The sequence below is a fragment of the Drosophila suzukii genome, chromosome Y (assembly GCF_043229965.1).
Source record: "Drosophila suzukii chromosome Y, CBGP_Dsuzu_IsoJpt1.0, whole genome shotgun sequence".
Lineage (NCBI taxonomy): Eukaryota > Metazoa > Arthropoda > Insecta > Diptera > Drosophilidae > Drosophila > Drosophila suzukii.
The window spans coordinates 1,288,004-1,312,494 of NC_092085.1; the positions used below are offsets into that span (position 1 = coordinate 1,288,004).

The 24,491-nt window shown below is 41.6% G+C and overlaps 4 protein-coding genes and 1 long non-coding RNA gene across 5 annotated transcripts; 1 reads left to right on the forward strand and 4 right to left on the reverse strand.

Annotated features, from left to right (window-relative positions):
• Nucleotides 1–1,551: 1,551 nt before the first annotated feature.
• Nucleotides 1,552–2,249, reverse strand: LOC139353592 (uncharacterized). Its single transcript, XM_070997947.1, has 2 exons — nucleotides 1,704–2,249; nucleotides 1,552–1,629 (listed from the first exon to the last, which is right to left on the reverse strand). Exons 1-2 carry the CDS (start codon nucleotides 2,247–2,249, stop codon nucleotides 1,552–1,554), a joined length of 624 nt encoding a protein of 207 aa, XP_070854048.1.
• A 2,635-nt stretch (nucleotides 2,250–4,884) lies between these two features.
• On the forward strand, nucleotides 4,885–5,421 carry LOC139353640 (uncharacterized). Its single transcript, XR_011604860.1, has 3 exons — nucleotides 4,885–4,960; nucleotides 5,024–5,188; nucleotides 5,279–5,421. It is a non-coding gene; the product is annotated as an uncharacterized lncRNA (long non-coding RNA).
• Nucleotides 5,422–8,725: 3,304 nt separating this feature from the next.
• On the reverse strand, nucleotides 8,726–9,423 carry LOC139353593 (uncharacterized). The gene is made up of 2 exons (XM_070997948.1): nucleotides 8,878–9,423; nucleotides 8,726–8,803 (listed from the first exon to the last, which is right to left on the reverse strand). The coding sequence occupies exons 1-2, from the start codon at nucleotides 9,421–9,423 to the stop codon at nucleotides 8,726–8,728; spliced, it is 624 nt and encodes a 207-aa protein (XP_070854049.1).
• Nucleotides 9,424–15,988: 6,565 nt separating this feature from the next.
• LOC139353594 (uncharacterized) lies at nucleotides 15,989–16,686 on the reverse strand. Its single transcript, XM_070997949.1, has 2 exons — nucleotides 16,141–16,686; nucleotides 15,989–16,066 (listed from the first exon to the last, which is right to left on the reverse strand). Exons 1-2 carry the CDS (start codon nucleotides 16,684–16,686, stop codon nucleotides 15,989–15,991), a joined length of 624 nt encoding a protein of 207 aa, XP_070854050.1.
• A 6,869-nt stretch (nucleotides 16,687–23,555) lies between these two features.
• On the reverse strand, nucleotides 23,556–23,954 carry LOC139353595 (uncharacterized). The gene has a single exon (XM_070997950.1). It carries the CDS (start codon nucleotides 23,952–23,954, stop codon nucleotides 23,556–23,558), a length of 399 nt encoding a protein of 132 aa, XP_070854051.1.
• Nucleotides 23,955–24,491: the final 537 nt, after the last annotated feature.

Genomic DNA, 24,491 nt, shown 5'->3' on the forward strand with positions numbered 1-24,491 from the left:
TAGATAGATGTGTATATATTTTGGATAAAGGGACTATTTTAAAAAATATATATGTTTTGTTATACGTAGATGACTTGGTTATTTGTACAGAAAACATTTTAACAATGAATAAATTTCAATCATATTTAATGAGCAAGTTTCAAATGACAGATTTAATGGAAACTAAGTATTTTATTGGTATTAAAATAGACACAAAAGAAAGTAAAGTGGAATTAAGCCAATCAGCTTATATTAAAAATATTTTATTAAAATTTAAAATGGAGCAATGTAATTCTGTAAATTCACCACTTCCAAGTAAACTGAACTTTGATTTATTAGACTCTGATGAAAGAGACGATTCTCCTTGTCAAAGTTTGATTGGATGCCTTATGTATGTAATGCTATGTACAAGGCCAGATCTCAGTATATCTGTAAATCTTTTGAGTCGGTATAGTCAGAAAAATAATAAAGAGCTTTGGCTATGCTTAAAAAGGGTATTAAGATATCTGAAAGGTACTATTGGTTTTAAGCTAACATTCACTAAAACTGAGAAGAATGACGACTTCTTTGTTGGATATGTAGATTCAGATTGGGGTGGAAGTCAATTGGATAGGAGAAGTACAACAGGATATCTTTTCAAGATGTTTAAAGCAAACGTTCAAAACATATAGACATCAAATATCATTTTTCACGTGAACAAGTTGAAAATAAAGTAATAAAACTTGAGTATATTTCTACAGATCATCAACTGGCGGATATATTAACAAAACCACTCCCAGCTCCACGCTTCGCACAACTAAGACAGCGTCTTGGCTTAACCGATTGATGGATGCAGACGACAATTTTTTTTATATACTTACATAAAAGTTGAAGACATAATTTAATTTATCATTTAAAAGAATAATTTTTTGAAACTATGTTATTGAATTTAAAATCTGTTATATTTTCTAGTTATTAAGTTTGGAAACAGAAGATACTCCTAATTACTTTATAATTTTCAAATTTATAAGATTACTTCCTGAAGTTGCCTTTAATTGTTTGTATGTTAATTTTGCATCACATAATTTTGTCATTTTGAATATTCATTTTTCTTTGTATTAATTTTAAGATTGACCTAATTGGGTTTTACTGGGTTTCCCCAATTCAAGCAACAAATGTTGGGTCAATGTGCACTCCCAGAAATATCTTGTCTTGCCAATTCAAATTTCAAATTTTTTATTAAACTTTAAATTTATAAATCATGAGCATCAGACTTTTGAGGAGGTGTGTTGGAATATGACATTACTTCATATCGATAAGAATATCGTATAACCAAAGGAATTCTGCTCACTACTGGTTACACTAATATCGTTTTGGTTCCGATGAGCTGGTTCAGCTCTCACTTATTTCGCATAATTTTGAAGTGACAAGACGTGAAATCTGGATTCTGACGAAATAGTGTGACGCTTCCAGGAAATCACACACACACATAAATAAATTGTGTGTATTCTTATATTTACAAATTAACTTTACCGTGATTCCTGGAGCATTATCACAGGTTTTTGAATAGAATTTTATTATAAGTTAACAACCTCAGTCACGAACACCATCCGCTGAATTAAAGACATGGCGGCGGTTGAAGTCCGACACAACCATCTCGATGGCCTGATCCTGCGGCAAGTCGGGATGCTCAGAACGGTCTCATACAAGTAGTGCACTGACGCCGAGCCCATGCTCTCATTCACGGACGTCAAGACAATGGCGTACTGGGTGCCAAGTGCTGCGAGCTCCTCCAGACTGGAGAGTGGTTCGTTATCATCCATTGCGATCGGCGAGCGAACTTCCGTGCACAGTCCCTTGGCGATGAGGCGATCCCGGATGCGCATAGCACCTCGGAAGCCTTGGAGATCCATGGTTATGATCTCGCAGTCGGCAATCAGATCCTGCCCCGAAGAGTCGGCCTCGGCGACGAGCACATCCTCCCCGAACTGTCTGGAGTCATGTCCGTGTTCCTCCACAGATTGAAAGGTGGCGCTGTGGACAGTCAGGGTTTTGGCCTTGAATCGCGACTGGTGCAGAGTCAGAATAGCTATGTTGGCCTGTCTTTCACTCTCGAACTGAAGAAAACCAAACGTCTTCTCAATTATTGTACCCAAAACTTTTCCATAACGTGCACATAGCTGAGCAAGTTCCTTGCGGCTGCATGGCGGCAGGTTTCCTACGAAGATTCGACTGGTAAGATGGGTTGGTCCCCTGAGCAGCAAATATCCTTCGATCGGCGTATTGGACATGTTGAAAACTTTCACTTGAGCTTGTCAAACGTGAAATAGTTTCCATTGACACGTGCGACTAGAGATTAACCTTTCTCAGTGTTGGAAAATGTTGTTGCGATAGTATCAGATAACGTTGACAACCCTGTACCATACTCACGGTACCAATTATTAACTTTGAAAATTATATTAATACTCTCCTTTTCTTGTGGAACTGGTAACTATTGGTTTTAAAAGGTCGTTCCTTGAGTTATGAAAATGTTTGGTGCATTTTCAATAAAATCGTGCTTGTTAAATAAGTAAGTATTCGTCTGGTACACTTTCTTTTCTTTTAAATATAAAAACAAGGAAGAACGCTATAGCCGAGTACCTCGACTATCAGATACCCGTTACTCAGATAACAAACTTTAAAATAAGTTAGCCGCGCACTTTGTTCTCTCTCCCTTGCTCTCATTTCTCGGCTCTGCTTTTGTTTCAGCCAGCGCCAAGAATGAGAAAGCAACACATAAAATAGACAAAAAACATTTATATTTATGTATGCTTGCTAAACATACACAATTTTAAGGCACATTCTGTATTTCAAAATATTTGGTTGAATAGCTTTGTTTGAAAGAATTCTATTTGCCGCGGATATTAGATTGCAATTTTTTACGTCCACACACATGCATAAATACATATGTATGTATGTATGTCGTTTTCTGGCTCTAGTGTCAAGGCTTGTCCTAACTACTTTGGTTTGAGAGCATTGGACTGAAAACGGAAAAGTTTTTTTGGGACAATCTATAGGTATTTATTAAGCTAATTCATATTCTTTGAAAGAGATAAATAAAGATGTACAGATCTTTAAAGGTTTTTGCCCGTCAATGGGACAAATGGATAAAGGGTTTATTATTCAATAGAATAAGTTAGCCGCGCACTTTGCTCTCTCTGAGCGCCGGCAGGGCTTTTTTCTTTGCCGCTAAGTTCGGCCGGCAACTATTTACATACACACACATACACGCGTAAAAACATTTCGCATTGTCTGGCTCTTACGTCATAGCTTTTTTCTTTGGAGGTTTGTGGGCGTAGCAAAATTTTTTTTTGGTCAATCGATAGGTATAGACAAGATTAACACATTTCAGTTAAAATTTTCTATCTAGCATCAAAACTGTAGGAGTTACATTTTAGGGCGGTTTGTGGGCGTTAGAGTGGGCGTGGCAGTCTACTGAAACAAACTTGCGCTGCGTAAGAAGCTCAGGAATCTGTACGCCAAATCTCAATAGCCTAGCTCTCATAGTTTCCGAGATCTCGGCGTTCATCCGGACGGACGGCTTAAAATCGACTCAATGTTCTGTAGCGGGTAAGCATCCTTCACTGTAAGTGTGTTTAGTTTTCTTGCGTCTAAGCACAGCCTATTCTTTCCAGGTTTCTGTACCACCGTCGTTCGGTTGTTCCAGGGAGTTTCACTTAACTCGATGACTCCTAACCGTAGCATTTCATCGACTTCTGCGAATAGCAGTTGTTGTTTCGCCGGAGACACGGGAAAGAATCTCTCCTTGACGGGTACAGCTCCTTCAACTAACTGGATCGAGTGTTCTTCTACTTTGGTAAGTCATAATCCTTGACTTTCGTAGGTCAGAAAACGTCCTTTTGCTTCTTCCAGTTGCTCAGTCTGTTCGGGGGATAGGATATGTGCCTCTATCGGTTCTCCTTTGGCCATAAATTCGGATTCCACCTGGTGTAAGGATTCTACACCCACCACCTCTGGTGCCAATTCGAATTTTCTCCAGAAATCTATGCCCAGGTACAATTTTTGTTTCAAGGATGGACAAAGGAGTATCGGCAATCGATGTGTTACCCCATTATACGAGATGCTGGGTTGAATCTTCCCCACTACTCGATGCTGTGTACCTCCTGCTGATTTCATTATCGATTGGGATCTCTCTAATTTCAGTCCTAACCTTTCCACTGTTTCTAGGCAACCTTCCCAAAGCAAGCTTACTGATGCCCCGGAATCCAAGAGACCCACGAACTCCAGGTCTTCGATCTTCACCTGTGCGAATGGTCTGTTGTCGCCTTCCACCGCAGCTCTGATGGCCGAACAAATCATCCTTCTTTCTGCCTTCCGCTGCTGACTTCTCCTACGGTCTCTGGCAATTTTTGGCGAAATGTTCCGGTCCGGATCATTTTTCCCAAATATTCGGTTCCTGACCTCTTGGTAATGTGCTTCCCGGACTGCTATCGGTTCACGTTTCGACCATTTAATGGTATGTGCTGGTTTATTTATATTTATCAGAATTTTACTAATTTTATTCTCCTTACAGCTATCCTTATCATTAGGCATGCAATTTGACGAGGCTTTCACTTGTTCATGGCAAACGGATTGGAGCGTGGTTCCTTGTCTGGCATCGAGTACATCTTGGAGTCCTCACACCGGGTAGTCCACACTTGAAACAGAACACCTTTAAAACCGATTCACACGCGTTGAATGGGTGTCCCACGGTTCCACAATTCCAGCATGTCAGTGGCTGTCGTTCCCTGTTGGTCTCCCAGTGTCTAGCTAATGCCTCCACTTCCTCTTGTTCTCCAGGTACACTCTCTTCTCCGACTGATTCCGGACAAAGCTCATCGATCCTCGGACGATCTTTATACCTTCGGTGAGTTTCGAGGTTGCTGGGATGTCGGGTCCACCGAGTCGCCAATATTCTCTCCGCATCGTGGCATTCATGTCGGAGTTGATCCATATTAGTGATGTATATCGGGTATATAATTCTCGAAATCTGATCCCTAATGTTCATTTTTATTACTTTTATCAGGTCAAAGTCGGAAAACGGCATCTCTAGTCGAGATCTGAGCGCTAGCATGGTCTGGATATACACCTCAATGGTTTCTCCCGGCTTCTGCTTCCGTTCTCGCAGCTCATACTCTCGCTCGAAGTTGGATCGGTGACTCTGGAACTGCTGCTGTAGTGCGTACCTCAGGTAAGTCCACTCTTGCATCTCCGTTGACCTCACGTACATCCAGTACCATTCCTTGGCTTGTCCTTCAACTAACACGTGAAATTCTCTTAGGACCTCCTTCCACGGCACCTGATACGACCTTTGGAGATGTTCGAGGCGGAATATAAACTCTGACACGGGCATGCTTCTGGGACTTCCATCAAAACTGAGCCCCCACTTCCGCAGTTGGCCGACTTTAAACGCAGAATCGCCCACTGCCCCGCTTGACCGACGCTGATCCGGCCCTGGATTGAAGTTGTTGTAAGTCCCACCGTTTCCAGGAGGATGCTCTGGCGGCGTCATGTGAGACCCATTCCATCTCCTTGGTTCCTGCTCCGTCGACCAGGCGGTTTGCCGATACCCTTCCGATGCGTGATGATTCATCTCCTGCTTCTCGGACAGAGCCCCAGATGTTGGCGGCGGGAAACCCATGTGGTGACTTACCCCCGGCAGTATGATTGGCGGAGGTTGTTGTAGCATCCTCGGGTGGAATGGTGGCAACTGACTCGGATTTGCCCGCGGCTGCTCGGCAAGGCCATGAGGTGGCGGCATCGGCGTCCCCGAAGAGGGTATTTGGCCCTGTCCAACTTGTTGTCCTTGGGCCTGGCGAACCTGCGTAGATGCCTGCCATGCTGCTTTTTCCTTTACGAAATCCCTGCGCCACTCCGCCATGCAGTCATTGATGTCCTTCATGAACTGCATCATATCCTGCTGCATCTGCTGTTTAAACATTTCGTACTCCGTCGACATTCCCACCTGGTACGTATGTTGAGCCTGAACCAGTGCCGCATTAACCCCTGATTTTATCTCAGATGGCAAAGACTTTGGTATGGCCCCGGTTCCGCCTACCGCTTGAAGACCACTAGCTTCTCCTGGACTTCCGCTTCCCATTCCTTCAGGATTCTGCTCCCTTAGCGACTTCATGCCTTCGGGTGCCGATATGTTCTCCAATTTCTCCTCTTGATTTGCTTGTGAACGAGTTACTGGCGGAGTCATATTCCGGATGAACTCCAAACTTCTCCTTAATTTTCTTCCGATTTGAACTCTATTCCTATCACTATTTGGCATATCCTAGTTCCTTTCTCATGTATATTTGTTTTTCTTATCTCTTTCTTCAAATTTTTCTAATCTGTGGGGGATGAGACGTAGCTATTTACATTATCCACTAACTTTTCTCTCCTTTCCTTCAGTTCCTAATCCGTTCGTGTCAATTTTTCACAAGTATTTAAACGATTTTAATAATTTAATTTACTCCTTATCTTTCAGACTCTACTTGAAACTGGCTGGGCACCGATGTCACACTTTATTCACAGCGTACATGGACCACACCAACTCCAAACATAGACAACCAATTTAGATAAGTTACTACACATTTACTTTACCACAGACAACATATTAAAAAGACAATTGTTTTCTTTTTCTATTTCATATACTGATGAACCTCCTAGCCTGGCTTCGCATGTCCCGCTTTACTCGGTCATGGGTCCACTTCTAATCGGTCTTCTCTCTCTCAGCAAGGATTGTGCTTAGCAGAAAGGACCTTTCGGAATTTCACTCACTGGGGCTACGATGGGTTCGACCTCTTAAGCCCGCCCACGGTCCAAACAGCTGGTTTCCGATGTCGCTTTCTATTGACGCACTCTCTGGTGAGTATTTACTTTCTACGTGATGCTTGAAAATTTGTACTTTTATTGATTCCATTTCATTAATTTCTTATATTTTCATTGGGCGCCATTTGTTGTGTCCTGCTTTTCGCGCAGTGTAGATGCCGGCTAGTCAACGAACATCTCAGGGAGGGGAACAACCAACAATGTTGTCTACGCAACAGACACAACAAAATATACATGAGAGTTCCTCAAGGACTGTCTTGTAATAGCAGTCATGTTTGTAAATTGAATAAAGCAATTTATGGTCTTAAGCAGGGGGCTAGATGTTGGTTTAAAGTGTTTGAAAAGGCTTTAAAAGATATTGGTTTTAAAAAATCCACCTGTAGATAGATGTGTATATATTTTGGATAAAGGGACTATTTTAAAAAATATATATGTTTTGTTATACGTAGATGACTTGGTTATTTGTACAGAAAACATTTTAACAATGAATAAATTTCAATCATATTTAATGAGCAAGTTTCAAATGACAGATTTAATGGAAATTAAGTATTTTAAGAAAGTAAAGTGGAATTAAGCCAATCAGCTTATATTAAAAATATTTTATTAAAATTTAAAATGGAGCAATGTAATTCTGTAAATTCACCACTTCCAAGTAAACTGAACTTTGATTTATTAGACTCTGATGAAAGAGACGATTCTCCTTGTCAAAGTTTGATTGGATGCCTTGTGTATGTAATGCTATGTACAAGGCCAGATCTCAGTATATCTGTAAATCTTTTGAGTCGGTATAGTCAGAAAAATAATAAAGAGCTTTAGCTATGCTTAAAAAGGGTATTAAGATATCTGAAAGGTACTATTGGTTTTAAGCTAACATTCACTAAAACTGAGAAGAATGACGACTTCTTTGTTGGATATGTAGATTCAGATTGGGGTGGAAGTCAATTGGATAGGAGAAGTACAACAGGATATCTTTTCAAGATGTTTAAAGCAAACGTTCAAAACATATAGACATCAAATATCATTTTTCACGTGAACAAGTTGAAAATAAAGTACTAAAACTTGAGTATATTTCTGCAGATCATCAACTGGCGGATATATTAACAAAACCACTCCCAGCTCCACGCTTCGCACAACTAAGACAGCGTCTTGGCTTAACCGATTGATGGATGCAGACGACAATTTTTTTTATATACTTACATAAAAGTTGAAGACATAATTTAATTTATCATTTAAAAGAATAATTTTTTGAAACTATGTTATTGAATTTAAAATCTGTTATATTTTCTAGTTATTAAGTTTGGAAACAGAAGATATTCCTAATTACTTTATAATTTTCAAATTTATAAGATTACTTCCTGAAATTGCCTTTAATTGTTTTGTATGTTAATTTTGCATCACATAATTTTGTCATTTTGAATATTCATTTTTCTTTGTATTAATTTTAAGATTGACCTAATTGGGTTTTACTGGGTTTCCCCAATTCAAGCAACAAATGTTGGGTCAATGTGCACTCCCAGAAATATCTTGTCTTGCCAATTCAAATTTCAATTTTTTATTAAACTTTAAATTTATAAATCATGAGCATCAGACTTTTGAGGAGGTGTGTTGGAATATGACATTACTTCATATCGATAAGAATATCGTATAAGCAAAAGATTTCTGCTCACTACTGGTAACACTAATATCGTTTTGGTTCCGATGAGCTGGTTCAGCTCTCACTTATTTCGCATAATTTTGAAGTGACAAGACGTGAAATCTGGATTCTGACGAAATAGTGTGACGCTTCCAGGAAATCACACACACACATAAATAAATTGTGTGTATTCTTATATTTACAAATTAACTTTACCGTGATTCCTGGAGCATTATCACAGGTTTTTGAATAGAATTTTATTATAAGTTAACAACCTCAGTCACGAACACCATCCGCTGAATTAAAGACATGGCGGCGGTTGAAGTCCGACACAACCATCTCGATGGCCTGATCCTGCGGCAAGTCGGGATGCTCAGAACGGTCTCATACAAGTAGTGCACTGACGCCGAGCCCATGCTCTCATTCACGGACGTCAAGACAATGGCGTACTGGGTGCCAAGTGCTGCGAGCTCCTCCAGACTGGAGAGTGGTTCGTTATCATCCATTGCGATCGGCGAGCGAACTTCCGTGCACAGTCCCTTGGCGATGAGGCGATCCCGGATGCGCATAGCACCTCGGAAGCCTTGGAGATCCATGGTTATGATCTCGCAGTCGGCAATCAGATCCTGCCCCGAAGAGTCGGCCTCGGCGACGAGCACATCCTCCCCGAACTGTCTGGAGTCATGTCCGTGTTCCTCCACAGATTGAAAGGTGGCGCTGTGGACAGTCAGGGTTTTGGCCTTGAATCGCGACTGGTGCAGAGCCAGAATAGCTATGTTGGCCTGTCTTTCACTCTCGAACTGAAGAAAACCAAACGTCTCCTCTATTATTGTACCCAAAACTTTTCCATAACGTGCACATAGCTGAGCAAGTTCCTTGCGGCTGCATGGCGGCAGGTTTCCTACGAAGATTCGACTGGTAAGATGAGTTGGTCCCCTGAGCAGCAAATATCCTTCGATCGGCGTATTGGACATGTTGAAAACTTTCACTCGAGCTTGTCAAACGTGAAATAGTTTCCATTGACACGTGCGACTAGAGATTAACCTTTCTCAGTGTTGGAAAATGTTGTTGCGATAGTATCAGATAACGTTGACAACCCTGTACCATACTCACGGTACCAATTATTAACTTTGAAAATTATATTAATACTCTCCTTTTCTTGTGGAACTGGTAACTATTGGTTTTAAAAGGTCGTTCCTTGAGTTATGAAAATGTTTGGTGCATTTTCAATAAAATCGTGCTTGTTAAATAAGTAAGTATTCGTCTGGTGTAGCTTTGAAGGATGAGTACACTTTCTTTTCTTTTAAATATAAAAACAAGGAACAACGCTATAGCCGAGTACCTCGACTATCAGATACCCGTTACTCAGATAACAAACTTTAAAATAAGTTAGCCGCGCACTTTGTTCTCTCTCCCTTGCTCTCATTTCTCGGCTCTGCTTTTGTTTCAGCCAGCGCCAAGAATGAGAAAGCAACACATAAAATAGACAAAAAACATTTATATTTATGTATGCTTGCTAAACATACACAATTTTAAGGCACATTCTGTATTTCAAAATATTTGGTTGAATAGCTTTGTTTGAAAGAATTCTATTTGCCGCGGATATTAGATTGCAATTTTTTACGTCCACACACATGCATAAATACATATGTATGTATGTATGTCGTTTTCTGGCTCTAGTGTCAAGGCTTGTCCTAACTACTTTGGTTTGAGAGCATTGGACTGAAAACGTTTTTTTGGGACAATCTATAGGTATTTATTAAGCTAATTCATATTCTTTGAAAGAGATAAATAAAGATGTACAGATCTTTAAAGGTTTTTGACCGTCAATGGGACAAATGGATAAAGGGTTTATTATTCAATAGAATAAGTTAGCCGCGCACTTTGCTCTCTCTGAGCGCCGGCAGGGCTTTTTTCTTTGCCGCTAAGTTCGGCCGGCAACTATTTACATACACACACATACACGCGTAAAAACATTTCGCATTGTCTGGCTCTTACGTCATAGCTTTTTTCTTTGGAGGTTTGTGGGCGTTAGAGTGGGCGTAGCAAAATTTTTTTTTGGTCAATCGATAGGTATAGACAAGATTAACACATTTCAGTTAAAATTTTCTATCTAGCATCAAAACTGTAGGAGTTACATTTTAGGGCGGTTTGTGGGCGTTAGAGTGGGCGTGGCAGTCTACTGAAACAAACTTGCGCTGCGTAAGAAGCTCAGGAATCTGTACGCCAAATCTCAATAGCCTAGCTCTCATAGTTTCCGAGATCTCGGCGTTCATCCGGACAGACGGACGGACGGCTTAAAATCGACTCAATGTTCTGTAGCGGGTAAGCATCCTTCACTGTAAGTGTGTTCAGTTTTCTTGCGTCTAAGCACAGCCTATTCTTTCCAGGTTTCTGTACCAGCGTCGTTCGGTTGTTCCAGGGAGTTTCACTTAACTCGATGACTCCTAACCGTAGCATTTCATCGACTTCTGCGAATAGCAGTTGTTGTTTCGCCGGAGACACGGGAAAGAATCTCTCCTTGACGGGTACAGCTCCTTCAACTAACTGGATCGAGTGTTCTTCTACTTTGGTAAGTCATAATCCTTGACTTTCGTAGGTCAGAAAACGTCCTTTTGCTTCTTCCAGTTGCTCAGTCTGTTCGGGGGATAGGATATGTGCCTCTATCGGTTCTCCTTTGGCCATATATTCGGATTCCACCTGGTGTAAGGATTCTACACCCACCACCTCTGGTGCCAATTCGAATTTTCTCCAGAAATATATGCCCAGGTACAATTTTTGTTTCAAGGATGGACAAAGGAGTATCGGCAATCGATGTGTTACCCCATTATACGAGATGCTGGGTTGAATCTTCCCCACTACTCGATGCTGTGTACCTCCTGCTGATTTCATTATCGATTGTGATCTCTCTAATTTCAGTCCTAACCTTTCCACTGTTTCTAGGCAACCTTCCCCAAGCAAGCTTACTGATGCCCCGGAATCCAAGAGACCCACGAACTCCAGGTCTTCGATCTTCACCTGTGCGAATGGTCTGTTGTCGCCTTCCACCGCAGCTCTGATGGCCGAACAAATCATCCTTCTTTCTGCCTTCCGCTGCTGACTTCTCCTACGGGCTCTGGCAATTTTTGGCGAAATGTTCCGGTCCGGATCATTTTTCCCAAATATTCGGTTCCTGACCTCTTGGTAATGTGCTTCCCGGACTGCTATCGGTTCACGTTTCGACCATTTAATGGTATGTGCTGGTTTATTTATATTTATCAGAATTTTACTAATTTTATTCTCCTTACAGCTATCCTTATCATTAGGCATGCAATTTGACGAGGCTTTCACTTGTTCATGGCAAACGGATTGGAGCGTGGTTCCTTGTTCTTGCCCAAGCTCCTCACGCCGTTTCCCGTCTGGCATCGAGTACATCTTGGAGTCCTCACACCGGGTAGTCCACACTTGAAACAGAACACCTTTAAAACCTCCGATTCACACGCGTTGAATGGGTGTCCCACGGTTCCACAATTCCAGCATGTCAGTGGCTGTCGTTCCCTGTTGGTCTCCCAGTGTCTAGCTAATGCCTCCACTTCCTCTTGTTCTCCAGGTACACTCTCTTCTCCGACTGATTCCGGACAAAGCTCATCGATCCTCGGACGATCTTTATACCCTCGGTGAGTTTCGAGGTTGCTGGGATGTCGGGTCCACCGAGTCGCCAATATTCTCTCCGCATCGTGGCATTCATGTCGGAGTTGATCCATATTAGTGATGTATATCGGGTATATAATTCTCGAAATCTGATCCCTAATGTTCATTTTTATTACTTTTATCAGGTCAAAGTCGGAAAACGGCATCTCTAGTCGAGATCTGAGCGCTAGCATGGTCTGGATATACACCTCAATGGTTTCTCCCGGCTTCTGCTTCCGTTCTCGCTCGAAGTTGGATCGGTGACTCTGGAACTGCTGCTGTAGTGCGTACCTCAGGTAAGTCCACTCTTGCATCTCCGTTGACCTCACGTACATCCAGTACCATTCCTTGGCTTGTCCTTCAACTAACACGTGAAATTCTCTTAGGACCTCCTTCCACGGCACCTGATACGACCTTTGGAGATGTTCGAGGCGGAATATAAACTCTGACACGGGCATGCTTCTGGGACTTCCATCAAAACTGAGCCCCCACTTCCGCAGTTGGCCGACTTTAAACGCAGAATCGCCCACTGCCCCGCTTGACCGACGCTGATCCGGCCCTGGATTGAAGTTGTTGTAAGTCCCACCGTTTCCAGGAGGATGCTCTGGCGGCGTCATGTGAGACCCATTCCATCTCCTTGGTTCCTGCTCCGTCGACCAGGCGGTTTGCCGATACCCTCCCGATGCGTGACGATTCATCTCCTGCTTCTCGGACAGAGCCAAAGATGTTGGCGGCGGGAAACCCATGAGTTCACTTACCCCCGGCAGTATGATTGGCGGAGGTTGTTGTAGCATCCTCGGGTGGAATGGTGGCAACTGACTCGGATTTGCCCGCGGCTGCTCGGCAAGGCCATGAGGTGGCGGCATCGGCGTCCCCGAAGAGGGTATTTGGCCCTGTCCAACTTGTTGTCCTTGGGCCTGGCGAACCTGCGTAGATGCCTGCCATGCTGCTTTTTCCTTTACGAAATCCCTGCGCCACTCCGCCATGCAGTCATTGATGTCCTTCATGAACTGCATCATATCCTGCTGCATCTGCTGTTTAAACATTTCGTACTCCGTCGACATTCCCACCTGGTACGTATGTTGAGCCTGAACCAGTGCCGCATTAACCCCTGATTTTATCTCAGATGGCAAAGACTTTGGTATGGCCCCGGTTCCGCCTACCGCTTGAAGACCACTAGCTTCTCCTGGACTTCCGCTTCCCATTCCTTCAGGATTCTGCTCCCTTAGCGACTTCATGCCTTCGGGTGCCGATATGTTCTCCAATTTCTCCTCTTGATTTGCTTGTGAACGAGTTACTGGCGGAGTCATACCTGCTGGTCCCCTATTCCGGATGAACTCCAAACTTCTCCTCAATTTTCTTCCGATTTGAACTCTATTCCTATCACTATTTGGCATATCCTAGTTCCTTTCTCATGTATATTTGTTTTTCTTATCTCTTTCTTCAAATGTTTCTAATCTGTGGGGGATGAGACGTAGCTATTTACATTATCCACTAACTTTTCTCTCCTTTCCTTCAGTTCCTAATCCGTTCGTGTCAATTTTTCACAAGTATTTAAACGATTTTAATAATTTAATTTACTCCTTATCTTTCAGACTCTACTTGAAACTGGCTGGGCACCGATGTCACACTTTATTCACAGCGTTCATGGACCACACCAACTCCAAACATAGACAACCAATTTAGATAAGTTACTACACATTTACTTTACCACAGACAACATATTAAAAAGACAATTGTTTTCTTTTTCTATTTCATATACTGATGAACCTCCTAGCCTGGCTTCGCATGTCCCGCTTTACTCGGTCATGGGTCCACTTCTAATCGGTCTTCTCTCTCTCAGCAAGGATTGTGCTTAGCAGAAAGGACCTTTCGGAATTTCACTCACTGGGGCTACGATGGGTTCGACCTTTTAAGCCCGCCCACGGTCCAAACAGCTGGTTTCCGATGTCGCTTTCTATTGACGCACTCTCTGGTGAGTATTTACTTTCTACGTTATGCTTGAAAATTTTTACTTTTATTGATTCCATTTCATTAATTTCTTATATTTTCATTGGGCGCCATTTGTTGTGTCCTGCTTTTCGCGCAGTGTAGATGCCGGCTAGTCAACGAACATCTCAGGGAGGGGAACAACCAACAATGTTGTCTACGCAACAGACACAACAAAATATACATGAGAGTTCCTCAAGGACTGTCTTGTAATAGCAGTCATGTTTGTAAATTGAATAAAGCAATTTATGGTCTTAAGCAGGGGGCTAGATGTTGGTTTAAAGTGTTTGAAAAGGCTTTAAAAGATATTGGTTTTAAAAAATCCACCTGTAGATAGATGTGTATATATTTTGGATAAAGGGACTATTTTAAAAAATATATATGTTTTGTTATACGTAGATGACTTGGTTATTTGTACAGAAAACATTTTAACAATGAATAAATTTCAATCATATTTAATGAGCAAGTTTCAAATGACAGATTTAATGGAAACTAAGTATTTTATTGGTATTAAAATAGACACAAAAGAAAGTAAAGTGGAATTAAGCCAATCAGCTTATATTAAAAATATTTTATTAAAATTTAAAATGGAGCAATGTAATTCTGTAAATTCACCACTTCCAAGTAAACTGAACTTTGATTTATTAGACTCTGATGAAAGAGACGATTCTCCTTGTCAAAGTTTGATTGGATGCCTTATGTATGTAATGCTATGTACAAGGCCAGATCTCAGTATATCTGTAAATCTTTTGAGTCGGTATAGTCAGAAAAATAATAAAGAGCTTTGGCTATGCTTAAAAAGGGTATTAAGATATCTGAAAGGTACTATTGGTTTTAAGCTAACATTCACTAAAACTGAGAAGAATGACGACTTCTTTGTTGGATATGTAGATTCAGATTGGGGTGGAAGTCAATTGGATAGGAGAAGTACAACAGGATATCTTTTCAAGATGTTTAAAGCAAACGTTCAAAACATATAGACATCAAATATCATTTTTCACGTGAACAAGTTGAAAATAAAGTAATAAAACTTGAGTATATTTCTACAGATCATCAACTGGCGGATATATTAACAAAACCACTCCCAGCTCCACGCTTCGCACAACTAAGACAGCGTCTTGGCTTAACCGATTGATGGATGCAGACGACAATTTTTTTTATATACTTACATAAAAGTTGAAGACATAATTTAATTTATCATTTAAAAGAATAATTTTTAGAAACTATGTTATTGAATTTAAAATCTGTTATATTTTCTAGTTATTAAGTTTGGAAACAGAAGATATTCATAATTACTTTATAATTTTCAAATTTATAAGATTACTTCCTGAAGTTGCCTTTAATTGTTTGTATGTTAATTTTGCATCACATAATTTTGTCATTTTGAATATTCATTTTTCTTTGTATTAATTTTAAGATTGACCTAATTGGGTTTTACTGGGTTTCCCCAATTCAAGCAACAAATGTTGGGTCAATGTGCACTCCCAGAAATATCTTGTCTTGCCAATTCAAATTTCAAATTTTTTATTAAACTTTAAATTTATAAATCATGAGCATCAGACTTTTGAGGAGGTGTGTTGGAATATGACATTACTTCATATCGATAAGAATATCGTATAACCAAAGGAATTCTGCTCACTACTGGTAACACTAATATCGTTTTGGTTCCGATGAGCTGGTTCAGCTCTCACTTATTTCGCATAATTTTGAAGTGACAAGACGTGAAATCTGGATTCTGACGAAATAGTGTGACGCTTCCAGGAAATCACACACACACATAAATAAATTGTGTGTATTCTTATATTTACAAATTAACTTTACCGTGATTCCTGGAGCATTATCACAGGTTTTTGAATAGAATTTTATTATAAGTTAACAACCTCAGTCACGAACACCATCCGCTGAATTAAAGACATGGCGGCGGTTGAAGTCCGACACAACCATCTCGATGGCCTGATCCTGCGGCAAGTCGGGATGCTCAGAACGGTCTCATACAAGTAGTGCACTGACGCCGAGCCCATGCTCTCATTCACGGACGTCAAGACAATGGCGTACTGGGTGCCAAGTGCTGCGAGCTCCTCCAGACTGGAGAGCGGTTCGTTATCATCCATTGCGATCGGTGAGCGAACTTCCGTGCACAGTCCATTGGCGATGAGGCGATCCCGGATGCGCATAGCACCTCGGAAGCCTTGGAGATCCATGGCTATGATCTCGCAGTCGGCAATCAGATCCTGCCCCGAAGAGTCGGCCTCGGCGACGAGCACATCCTCCCCGAACTGTCTGGAGTCATGTCCGTGTTCCTCCACAGATTGAAAGGTGGCGCTGTGGACAGTCAGGGTTTTGGCCTTGAATCGCGACTGGTGCAGAGCCAGAATAGCTATGTTGGCCTGTCTTTCACTCTCGAACTGAAGAAAACCAAACGTCTCCTCAATTATTGTACCCAAAACTTTTCCATAACGTGCACATAGCTGAGCAAGTTCCTTGCGGCTGCATGGCGGCAGGTTTCCTACGAAGATTCGACTGGTAAGATGGGTTGGTCCCCTGAGCAGCAAATATCCTTCGATCGGCGTATTGGACATGTTGAAAACTTTCACTCGAGCTTGTCAAACGTGAAATAGTTTCCATTGACACGTGCGACTAGAGATTAACCTTTCTCAGTGTTGGAAAATGTTGTTGCGATAGTATCAGATAACGTTGACAACCCTGTACCATACTCACGGTACCAATTATTAACTTTGAAAATTATATTAATACTCTCCTTTTCTTGTGGAACTGGTAACTATTGGTTTTAAAAGGTCGTTCCTTGAGTTATGAAAATGTTTGGTGCATTTTCAATAAAATCGTGCTTGTTAAATAAGTAAGTATTCGTCTGGTGTAGCTTTGAAGGATGAGTACACTTTCTTTTCTTTTAAATATAAAAACAAGGAAGAACGCTATAGCCGAGTACCTCGACTATCAGATACCCGTTACTCAGATAACAAACTTTAAAATAAGTTAGCCGCGCACTTTGTTCTCTCTCCCTTGCTCTCATTTCTCGGCTCTGCTTTTGTTTCAGCCAGCGCCAAGAATGAGAAAGCAACACATAAAATAGACAAAAAACATTTATATTTATGTATGCTTGCTAAACATACACAATTTTAAGGCACATTCTGTATTTCAAAATATTTGGTTGAATAGCTTTGTTTGAAAGAATTCTATTTGCCGCGGATATTAGATTGCAATTTTTTACGTCCACACACATGCATAAATACATATGTATGTATGTATGTCGTTTTCTGGCTCTAGTGTCAAGGCTTGTCCTAACTACTTTGGTTTGAGAGCATTGGACTGAAAACGGAAAAGTTTTTTTGGGACAATCTATAGGTATTTATTAAGCTAATTCATATTCTTTGAAAGAGATAAATAAAGATGTACAGATCTTTAAAGGTTTTTGCCCGTCAATGGGACAAATGGATGAAGGGTTTATTATTCAATAGAATAAGTTAGCCGCGCACTTTGCTCTCTCTGAGCGCCGGCAGGGCTTTTTTCTTTGCCGCTAAGTTCGGCCGGCAACTATTTACATACACACACATACACGCGTAAAAACATTTCGCATTGTCTGGCTCTTACGTCATAGCTTTTTTCTTTGGAGGTTTGTGGGCGTTAGAGTGGGCGTAGCAAAATTTTTTTTGGTCAATCGATAGGTATAGACAAGATTAATACATTTCAGTTAAAATTTTCTATCTAGCATCAAAACTGTAGGAGTTACATTTTAGGGCGGTTTGTGGGCGTTAGAGTGGGCGTGGCAGTCTACTGAAACAAACTTCCGCTGCGTAAGAAGCTCAGGAATCTGTACGCCAAATCTCAATAGCCTAGCTCTCATAGTTTCCGAGATCTCGGCGTTCATCCGGACAGACGGACGGACGGCTTAAAATCGACTCAATGTTCTGTAGCGGGTAAGCATCCTTCACTGTAAGTGTGTTCAGTTTTCTTGCGTCTAAGCACAGCCTATTCTTTCCAGGTTTCTGTACCAGCGTCGTTCGGTTGTTCCAGGGAGTTTCACTTAACTCGATGACTCCTAACCGTAGCATTTCATCGACTTCTGCGAATAGCAGTTGTTGTTTCGCCGGAGACACGGGAAAGAATCTCTCCTTGACGGGTACAGCTCCTTCAACTAACTGGATCGAGTGTTCTTCTACTTTGGTAAGTCATAATCCTTGACTTTCGTAGGTCAGAAAACGTCCTTTTGCTTCTTCCAGTTGCTCAGTCTGTTCGGGGGATAGGATATGTGCCTCTATCGGTTCTCCTTTGGCCATAAATTCGGATTCCACCTGGTGTAAGGATTCTACACCCACCACCTCTGGTGCCAATTCGAATTTTCTCCAGAAATCTATGCCCAGGTACAATTTTTGTTTCAAGGATGGACAAAGGAGTATCGGCAATCGATGTGTTACCCCATTATACGAGATGCTGGGTTGAATCTTCCCCACTACTCGATGCTGTGTACCTCCTGCTGATTTCATTATCGATTGTGATCTCTCTAATTTCAGTCCTAACCTTTCCACTGTTTCTAGGCAACCTTCCCCAAGAAAGCTTACTGATGCCCCGGAATCCAAGAGACCCACGAACTCCAGGTCTTCGATCTTCACCTGTGTGAATGGTCTGTTGTCGCCTTCCACCGCAGCTCTGATGGCCGAACAAATCATCCTTCTTTCTGCCTTCCGCTGCTGACTTCTCCTACGGGCTCTAGCAATTTTTGGCGAAATGTTCCGGTCCGGATCATTTTTCCCAAATATTCGGTTCCTGACCTCTTGGTAATGTGCTTCCCGGACTGCTATCGGTTCACGTTTCGACCATTTAATGGTATGTGCTGGTTTATTTATATTTATCAGAATTTTACTAATTTTATTCTCCTTACAGCTATCCTAATCATTAGGCATGCAATTTGACGAGGCTTTCACTTGTTCATGGCAAACGGATTGGAGCGTGGTTCCTTGTTCTTGCCCAAGCTCCTCACGCCGTTTCCCGTCCGGCATAGAGTACATCTTGAAGTCCTCACACCGGGTAGTCCACACTTGAAACAGAACACCTTTAAAACCTCCGATTCACACGCGTTGAATGGGTGTCCCACGGTTCCACAATTCCAGCATGTCAGTGGCTGTCGTTCCCTGTTGGTCTCCCAGTGTCTAGCTAATGCCTCCACTTCCTCTTGTTCTCCAGGTACACTCTCTTCTCCGACTGATTCCGGGCAAAGCTCATCGATCCTCGGACGATCTTTATACCCTCGGTGAGTTTCGAGGTTGCTGGGATGTCGGGTCCACCGAGTCGCCAATATTCTCTCCGCATCGTGGCATTCATGTCGGAGTTGATCCATATTAGTGATGTATATCGGGTATATAATTCTCGAAATCTGATCCCTAATGTTCATTTTTATTACTTTTATCAGGTCAAAGTCGGAAAACGGCATCTCTAGTCGAGATCTGAGCGCTAGCATGGTCTGGATATACACCTCAATGGTTTCTCCCGGCTTCTGCTTCCGTTCTCGCTCGAAGTTGGATCGGTGACTCTGGAACTGCTGCTGTAGTGCGTACCTCAGGTAAGTCCACTCTTGCATCTCCGTTGACCTCACGTACATCCAGTACCATTCCTTGGCTTGTCCTTCAACTAACACGTGAAATTCTCTTAGGACCTCCTTCCACGGCACCTGATACGACCTTTGGAGATGTTCGAGGCGGAATATAAACTCTGACACGGGCATGCTTCTGGGACTTCCATCAAAACTGAGCCCCCACTTCCGCAGTTGGCCGACTTTAAACGCAGAATCGCCCACTGCCCCGCTTGACCGACGCTGATCCGGCCCTGGATTGAAGTTGTTGTAAGTCCCACCGTTTCCAGGAGGATGCTCTGGCGGCGTCATGTGAGACCCATTCCATCTCCTTGGTTCCTGCTCCGTCGACCAGGCGGTTTGCCGATACCCTTCCGATGCGTGACGATTCATCTCCTGCTTCTCGGACAGAGCCCCAGATGTTGGCGGCGGGAAACCCATGAGTTCACTTACCCCCGGCAGTATGATTGGCGGAGGTTGTTGTAGCATCCTCGGGTGGAATGGTGGCAACTGACTCGGATTTGCCCGCGGCTGCTCGGCAAGGCCATGAGGTGGCGGCATCGGCGTCCCCGAAGAGGGTATTTGGCCCTGTCCAACTTGTTGTCCTTGGGCCTGGCGAACCTGCGTAGATGCCTGCCATGCTGCTTTTTCCTTTACGAAATCCCTGCGCCACTCCGCCATGCAGTCATTGATGTCCTTCATGAACTGCATCATATCCTGCTGCATCTGCTGTTTAAACATTTCGTACTCCGTCGACATTCCCACCTGGTACGTATGTTGAGCCTGAACCAGTGCCGCATTAACCCCTGATTTTATCTCAGATGGCAAAGACTTTGGTATGGCCCCGGTTCCGCCTACCGCTTGAAGACCACTAGCTTCTCCTGGACTTCCGCTTCCCATTCCTTCAGGATTCTGCTCCCTTAGCGACTTCATGCCTTCGGGTGCCGATATGTTCTCCAATTTCTCCTCTTGATTTGCTTGTGAACGAGTTACTGGCGGAGTCATACCTGCTGGTCCCCTATTCCGGATGAACTCCAAACTTCTCCTCAATTTTCTTCCGATTTGAACTCTATTCCTATCACTATTTGGCATATCCTAGTTCCTTTCTCATGTATATTTGTTTTTCTTATCTCTTTCTTCAAATTTTTCTAATCTGTGGGGGATGAGACGTAGCTATTTACATTATCCACTAACTTTTCTCTCCTTTCCTTCAGTTCCTAATCCGTTCGTGTCAATTTTTCACAAGTATTTAAACGATTTTAATAATTTAATTTACTCCTTATCTTTCAGACTCTACTTGAAACTGGCTGGGCACCGATGTCACACTTTATTCACAGCGTACATGGACCACACCAACTCCAAACATAGACAACCAATTTAGATAAGTTACTACACATTTACTTTACCACAGACAACATATTAAAAAGACAATTGTTTTCTTTTTCTATTTCATATACTGATGAACCTCCTAGCCTGGCTTCGCATGTCCCGCTTTACTCGGTCATGGGTCCACTTCTAATTGGTCTTCTCTCTCTAAGCAAGGATTGTGCTTAGCAGAAAGGACCTTTCGGAATTTCACTCACTGGGGCTACGATGGGTTCGACCTTTTAAGCCCGCCCACGGTCCAAACAGCTGGTTTCCGATGTCGCTTTCTATTGACGCACTCTCTGGTGAGTATTTACTTTCTACGTTATGCTTGAAAATTTTTACTTTTATTGATTCCATTTCATTAATTTCTTATATTTTCATTGGGCGCCATTTGTTGTGTCCTGCTTTTCGCGCAGTGTAGATGCCGGCTAGTCAACGAACATCTCAGGGAGGGGAACAACCAACAATGTTGTCTACGCAACAGACACAACAAAATATACATGAGAGTTCCTCAAGGACTGTCTTGTGATAGCAGTCATGTTTGTAAATTGAATAAAGCAATTTATGGTCTTAAGCAGGGGGCTAGATGTTGGTTTAAAGTGTTTGAAAAGGCTTTAAAAGATATTGGTTTTAAAAAATCCACCTGTAGATAGATGTGTATATATTTTGGATAAAGGGACTATTTTAAAAAATATATATGTTTTGTTATACGTAGATGACTTGGTTATTTGTACAGAAAACATTTTAACAATGAATAAATTTCAATCATATTTAATGAGCAAGTTTCAAATGACAGATTTAATGGAAATTAAGTATTTTATTGGTATTAAAATAGACACAAAAGAAAGTAAAGTGGAATTAAGCCAATCAGCTTATATTAAAAATATTTTATTAAAATTTAAAATGGAGCAATGTAATTCTGTAAATTCACCACTTCCAAGTAAACTGAACTTTGATTTATTAGACTCTGATGAAAGAGACGATTCTCCTTGTCAAAGTTTGATTGGATGCCTTATGTATGTAATGCTATGTACAAGGCCAGATCTCAGTATATCTGTAAATCTTTTGAGTCGGTATAGTCAGAAAAATAATAAATAGCTTTGGCTATGCTTAAAAAGGGTATTAAGATATCTGAAAGGTACTATTGGTTTTAAGCTAACATTCACTAAAACTGAGAAGAATGACGACTTCTTTGTTGGATATGTAGATTCAGATTGGGGTGGAAGTCAATTGGATAGGAGAAGTACAACAGGATATCTTTTCAAGATGTTTAAAGCAAACGTTCAAAACATATAGACATCAAATATCATTTTTCACGTGAACAAGTTGAAAATAAAGTAATAAAACTTGAGTATATTTCTACAGATCATCAACTGGCGGATATATTAACAAAACCACTCCCAGCTCCACGCTTCGCACAACTAAGACAGCGTCTTGGCTTAACCGATTGATGGATGCAGACGACAATTTTTTTTATATACTTACATAAAAGTTGAAGACATAATTTAATTTATCATTTAAAAGAATAATTTTTTGAAACTATGTTATTGAATTTAAAATCTGTTATATTTTCTAGTTATTAAGTTTGGAAACAGAAGATATTCCTAATTACTTTATAATTTTCAAATTTATAAGATTACTTCCTGAAGTTGCCTTTAATTGTTTGTATGTTAATTTTGCATCACATAATTTTGTCATTTTGAATATTCATTTTTCTTTGTATTAATTTTAAGATTGACCTAATTGGGTTTTACTGGGTTTCCCCAATTCAAGCAACAAATGTTGGGTCAATGTGCACTCCCAGAAATATCTTGTCTTGCCAATTCAAATTTCAAATTTTTTATTAAACTTTAAATTTATAAATCATGAGCATCAGACTTTTGAGGAGGTGTGTTGGAATATGACATTACTTCATATCGATAAGAATATCGTATAACCAAAGGAATTCTGCTCACTACTGGTAACACTAATATCGTTTTGGTTCCGATGAGCTGGTTCAGCTCTCACTTATTTCGCATAATTTTGAAGTGACAAGACGTGAAATCTGGATTCTGACGAAATAGTGTGACGCTTCCAGGAAATCACACACACACATAAATAAATTGTGTGTATTCTTATATTTACAAATTAACTTTACCGTGATTCCTGGAGCATTATCACAGGTTTTTGAATAGAATTTTATTATAAGTTAACAACCTCAGTCACGAACACCATCCGCTGAATTAAAGACATGGCGGCGGTTGAAGTCCGACACAACCATCTCGATGGCCTGATCCTGCGGCAAGTCGGGATGCTCAGAACGGTCTCATACAAGTAGTGCACTGACGCCGAGCCCATGCTCTCATTCACGGACGTCAAGACAATGGCGTACTGGGTGCCAAGTGCTGCGAGCTCCTCCAGACTGGAGGGCGGTTCGTTATCATCCATTGCGATCGGCGAGCGAACTTCCGTGCACAGTCCCTTGGCGATGAGGCGATCCCGGATGCGCATAGCACCTCAGAAGCCTTGGAGATCCATGGCTATGATCTCGCAGTCGGCAATCAGATCCTGCCCCGATGAGTCGGCCTCGGCGACGAGCACATCCTCCCCGAACTGTCTGGAGTCATGTCCGTGTTCCTCCACAGATTGAAAGGTGGCGCTGTGGACAGTCAGGGTTTTGGCCTTGAATCGCGACTGGTGCAGAGCCAGAATAGGTATGTTGGCCTGTCTTTCACTCTCGAACTGAAGAAAACCAAACGTCTCCTCAATTATTGTACCCAAAACTTTTCCATAACGTGCACATAGCTGAGCAAGTTCCTTGCGGCTGCATGGCGGCAGGTTTCCTACGAAGATTCGACTGGTAAGATGGGTTAGTCCCCTGAGCAGCAAATATCCTTCGATCGGCGTATTGGACATGTTGAAAACTTTCACTCGAGCTTGTCAAACGTGAAATAGTTTCCATTGACACGTGCGACTAGAGATTAACCTTTCTCAGTGTTGGAAAATGTTGTTGCGATAGTATCAGATAACGTTGACAACCCTGTACCATACTCACGGTACCAATTATTAACTTTGAAAATTATATTAATACTCTCCTTTTCTTGTGGAACTGGTAACTATTGGTTTTAAAAGGTCGTTCCTTGAGTTATGAAAATGTTTGGTGCATTTTCAATAAAATCGTGCTTGTTAAATAAGTAAGTATTCGTCTGGAAGGATGAGTACACTTTCTTTTCTTTTAAATATAAAAACAAGGAAGAACGCTATAGCCGAGTACCTCGACTATCAGATACCCGTTACTCAGATAACAAACTTTAAAATAAGTTAGCCGCGCACTTTGTTCTCTCTCCCTTGCTCTCATTTCTCGGCTCTGCTTTTGTTTCAGCCAGCGCCAAGAATGAGAAAGCAACACATAAAATAGACAAAAAACATTTATATTTATGTATGCTTGCTAAA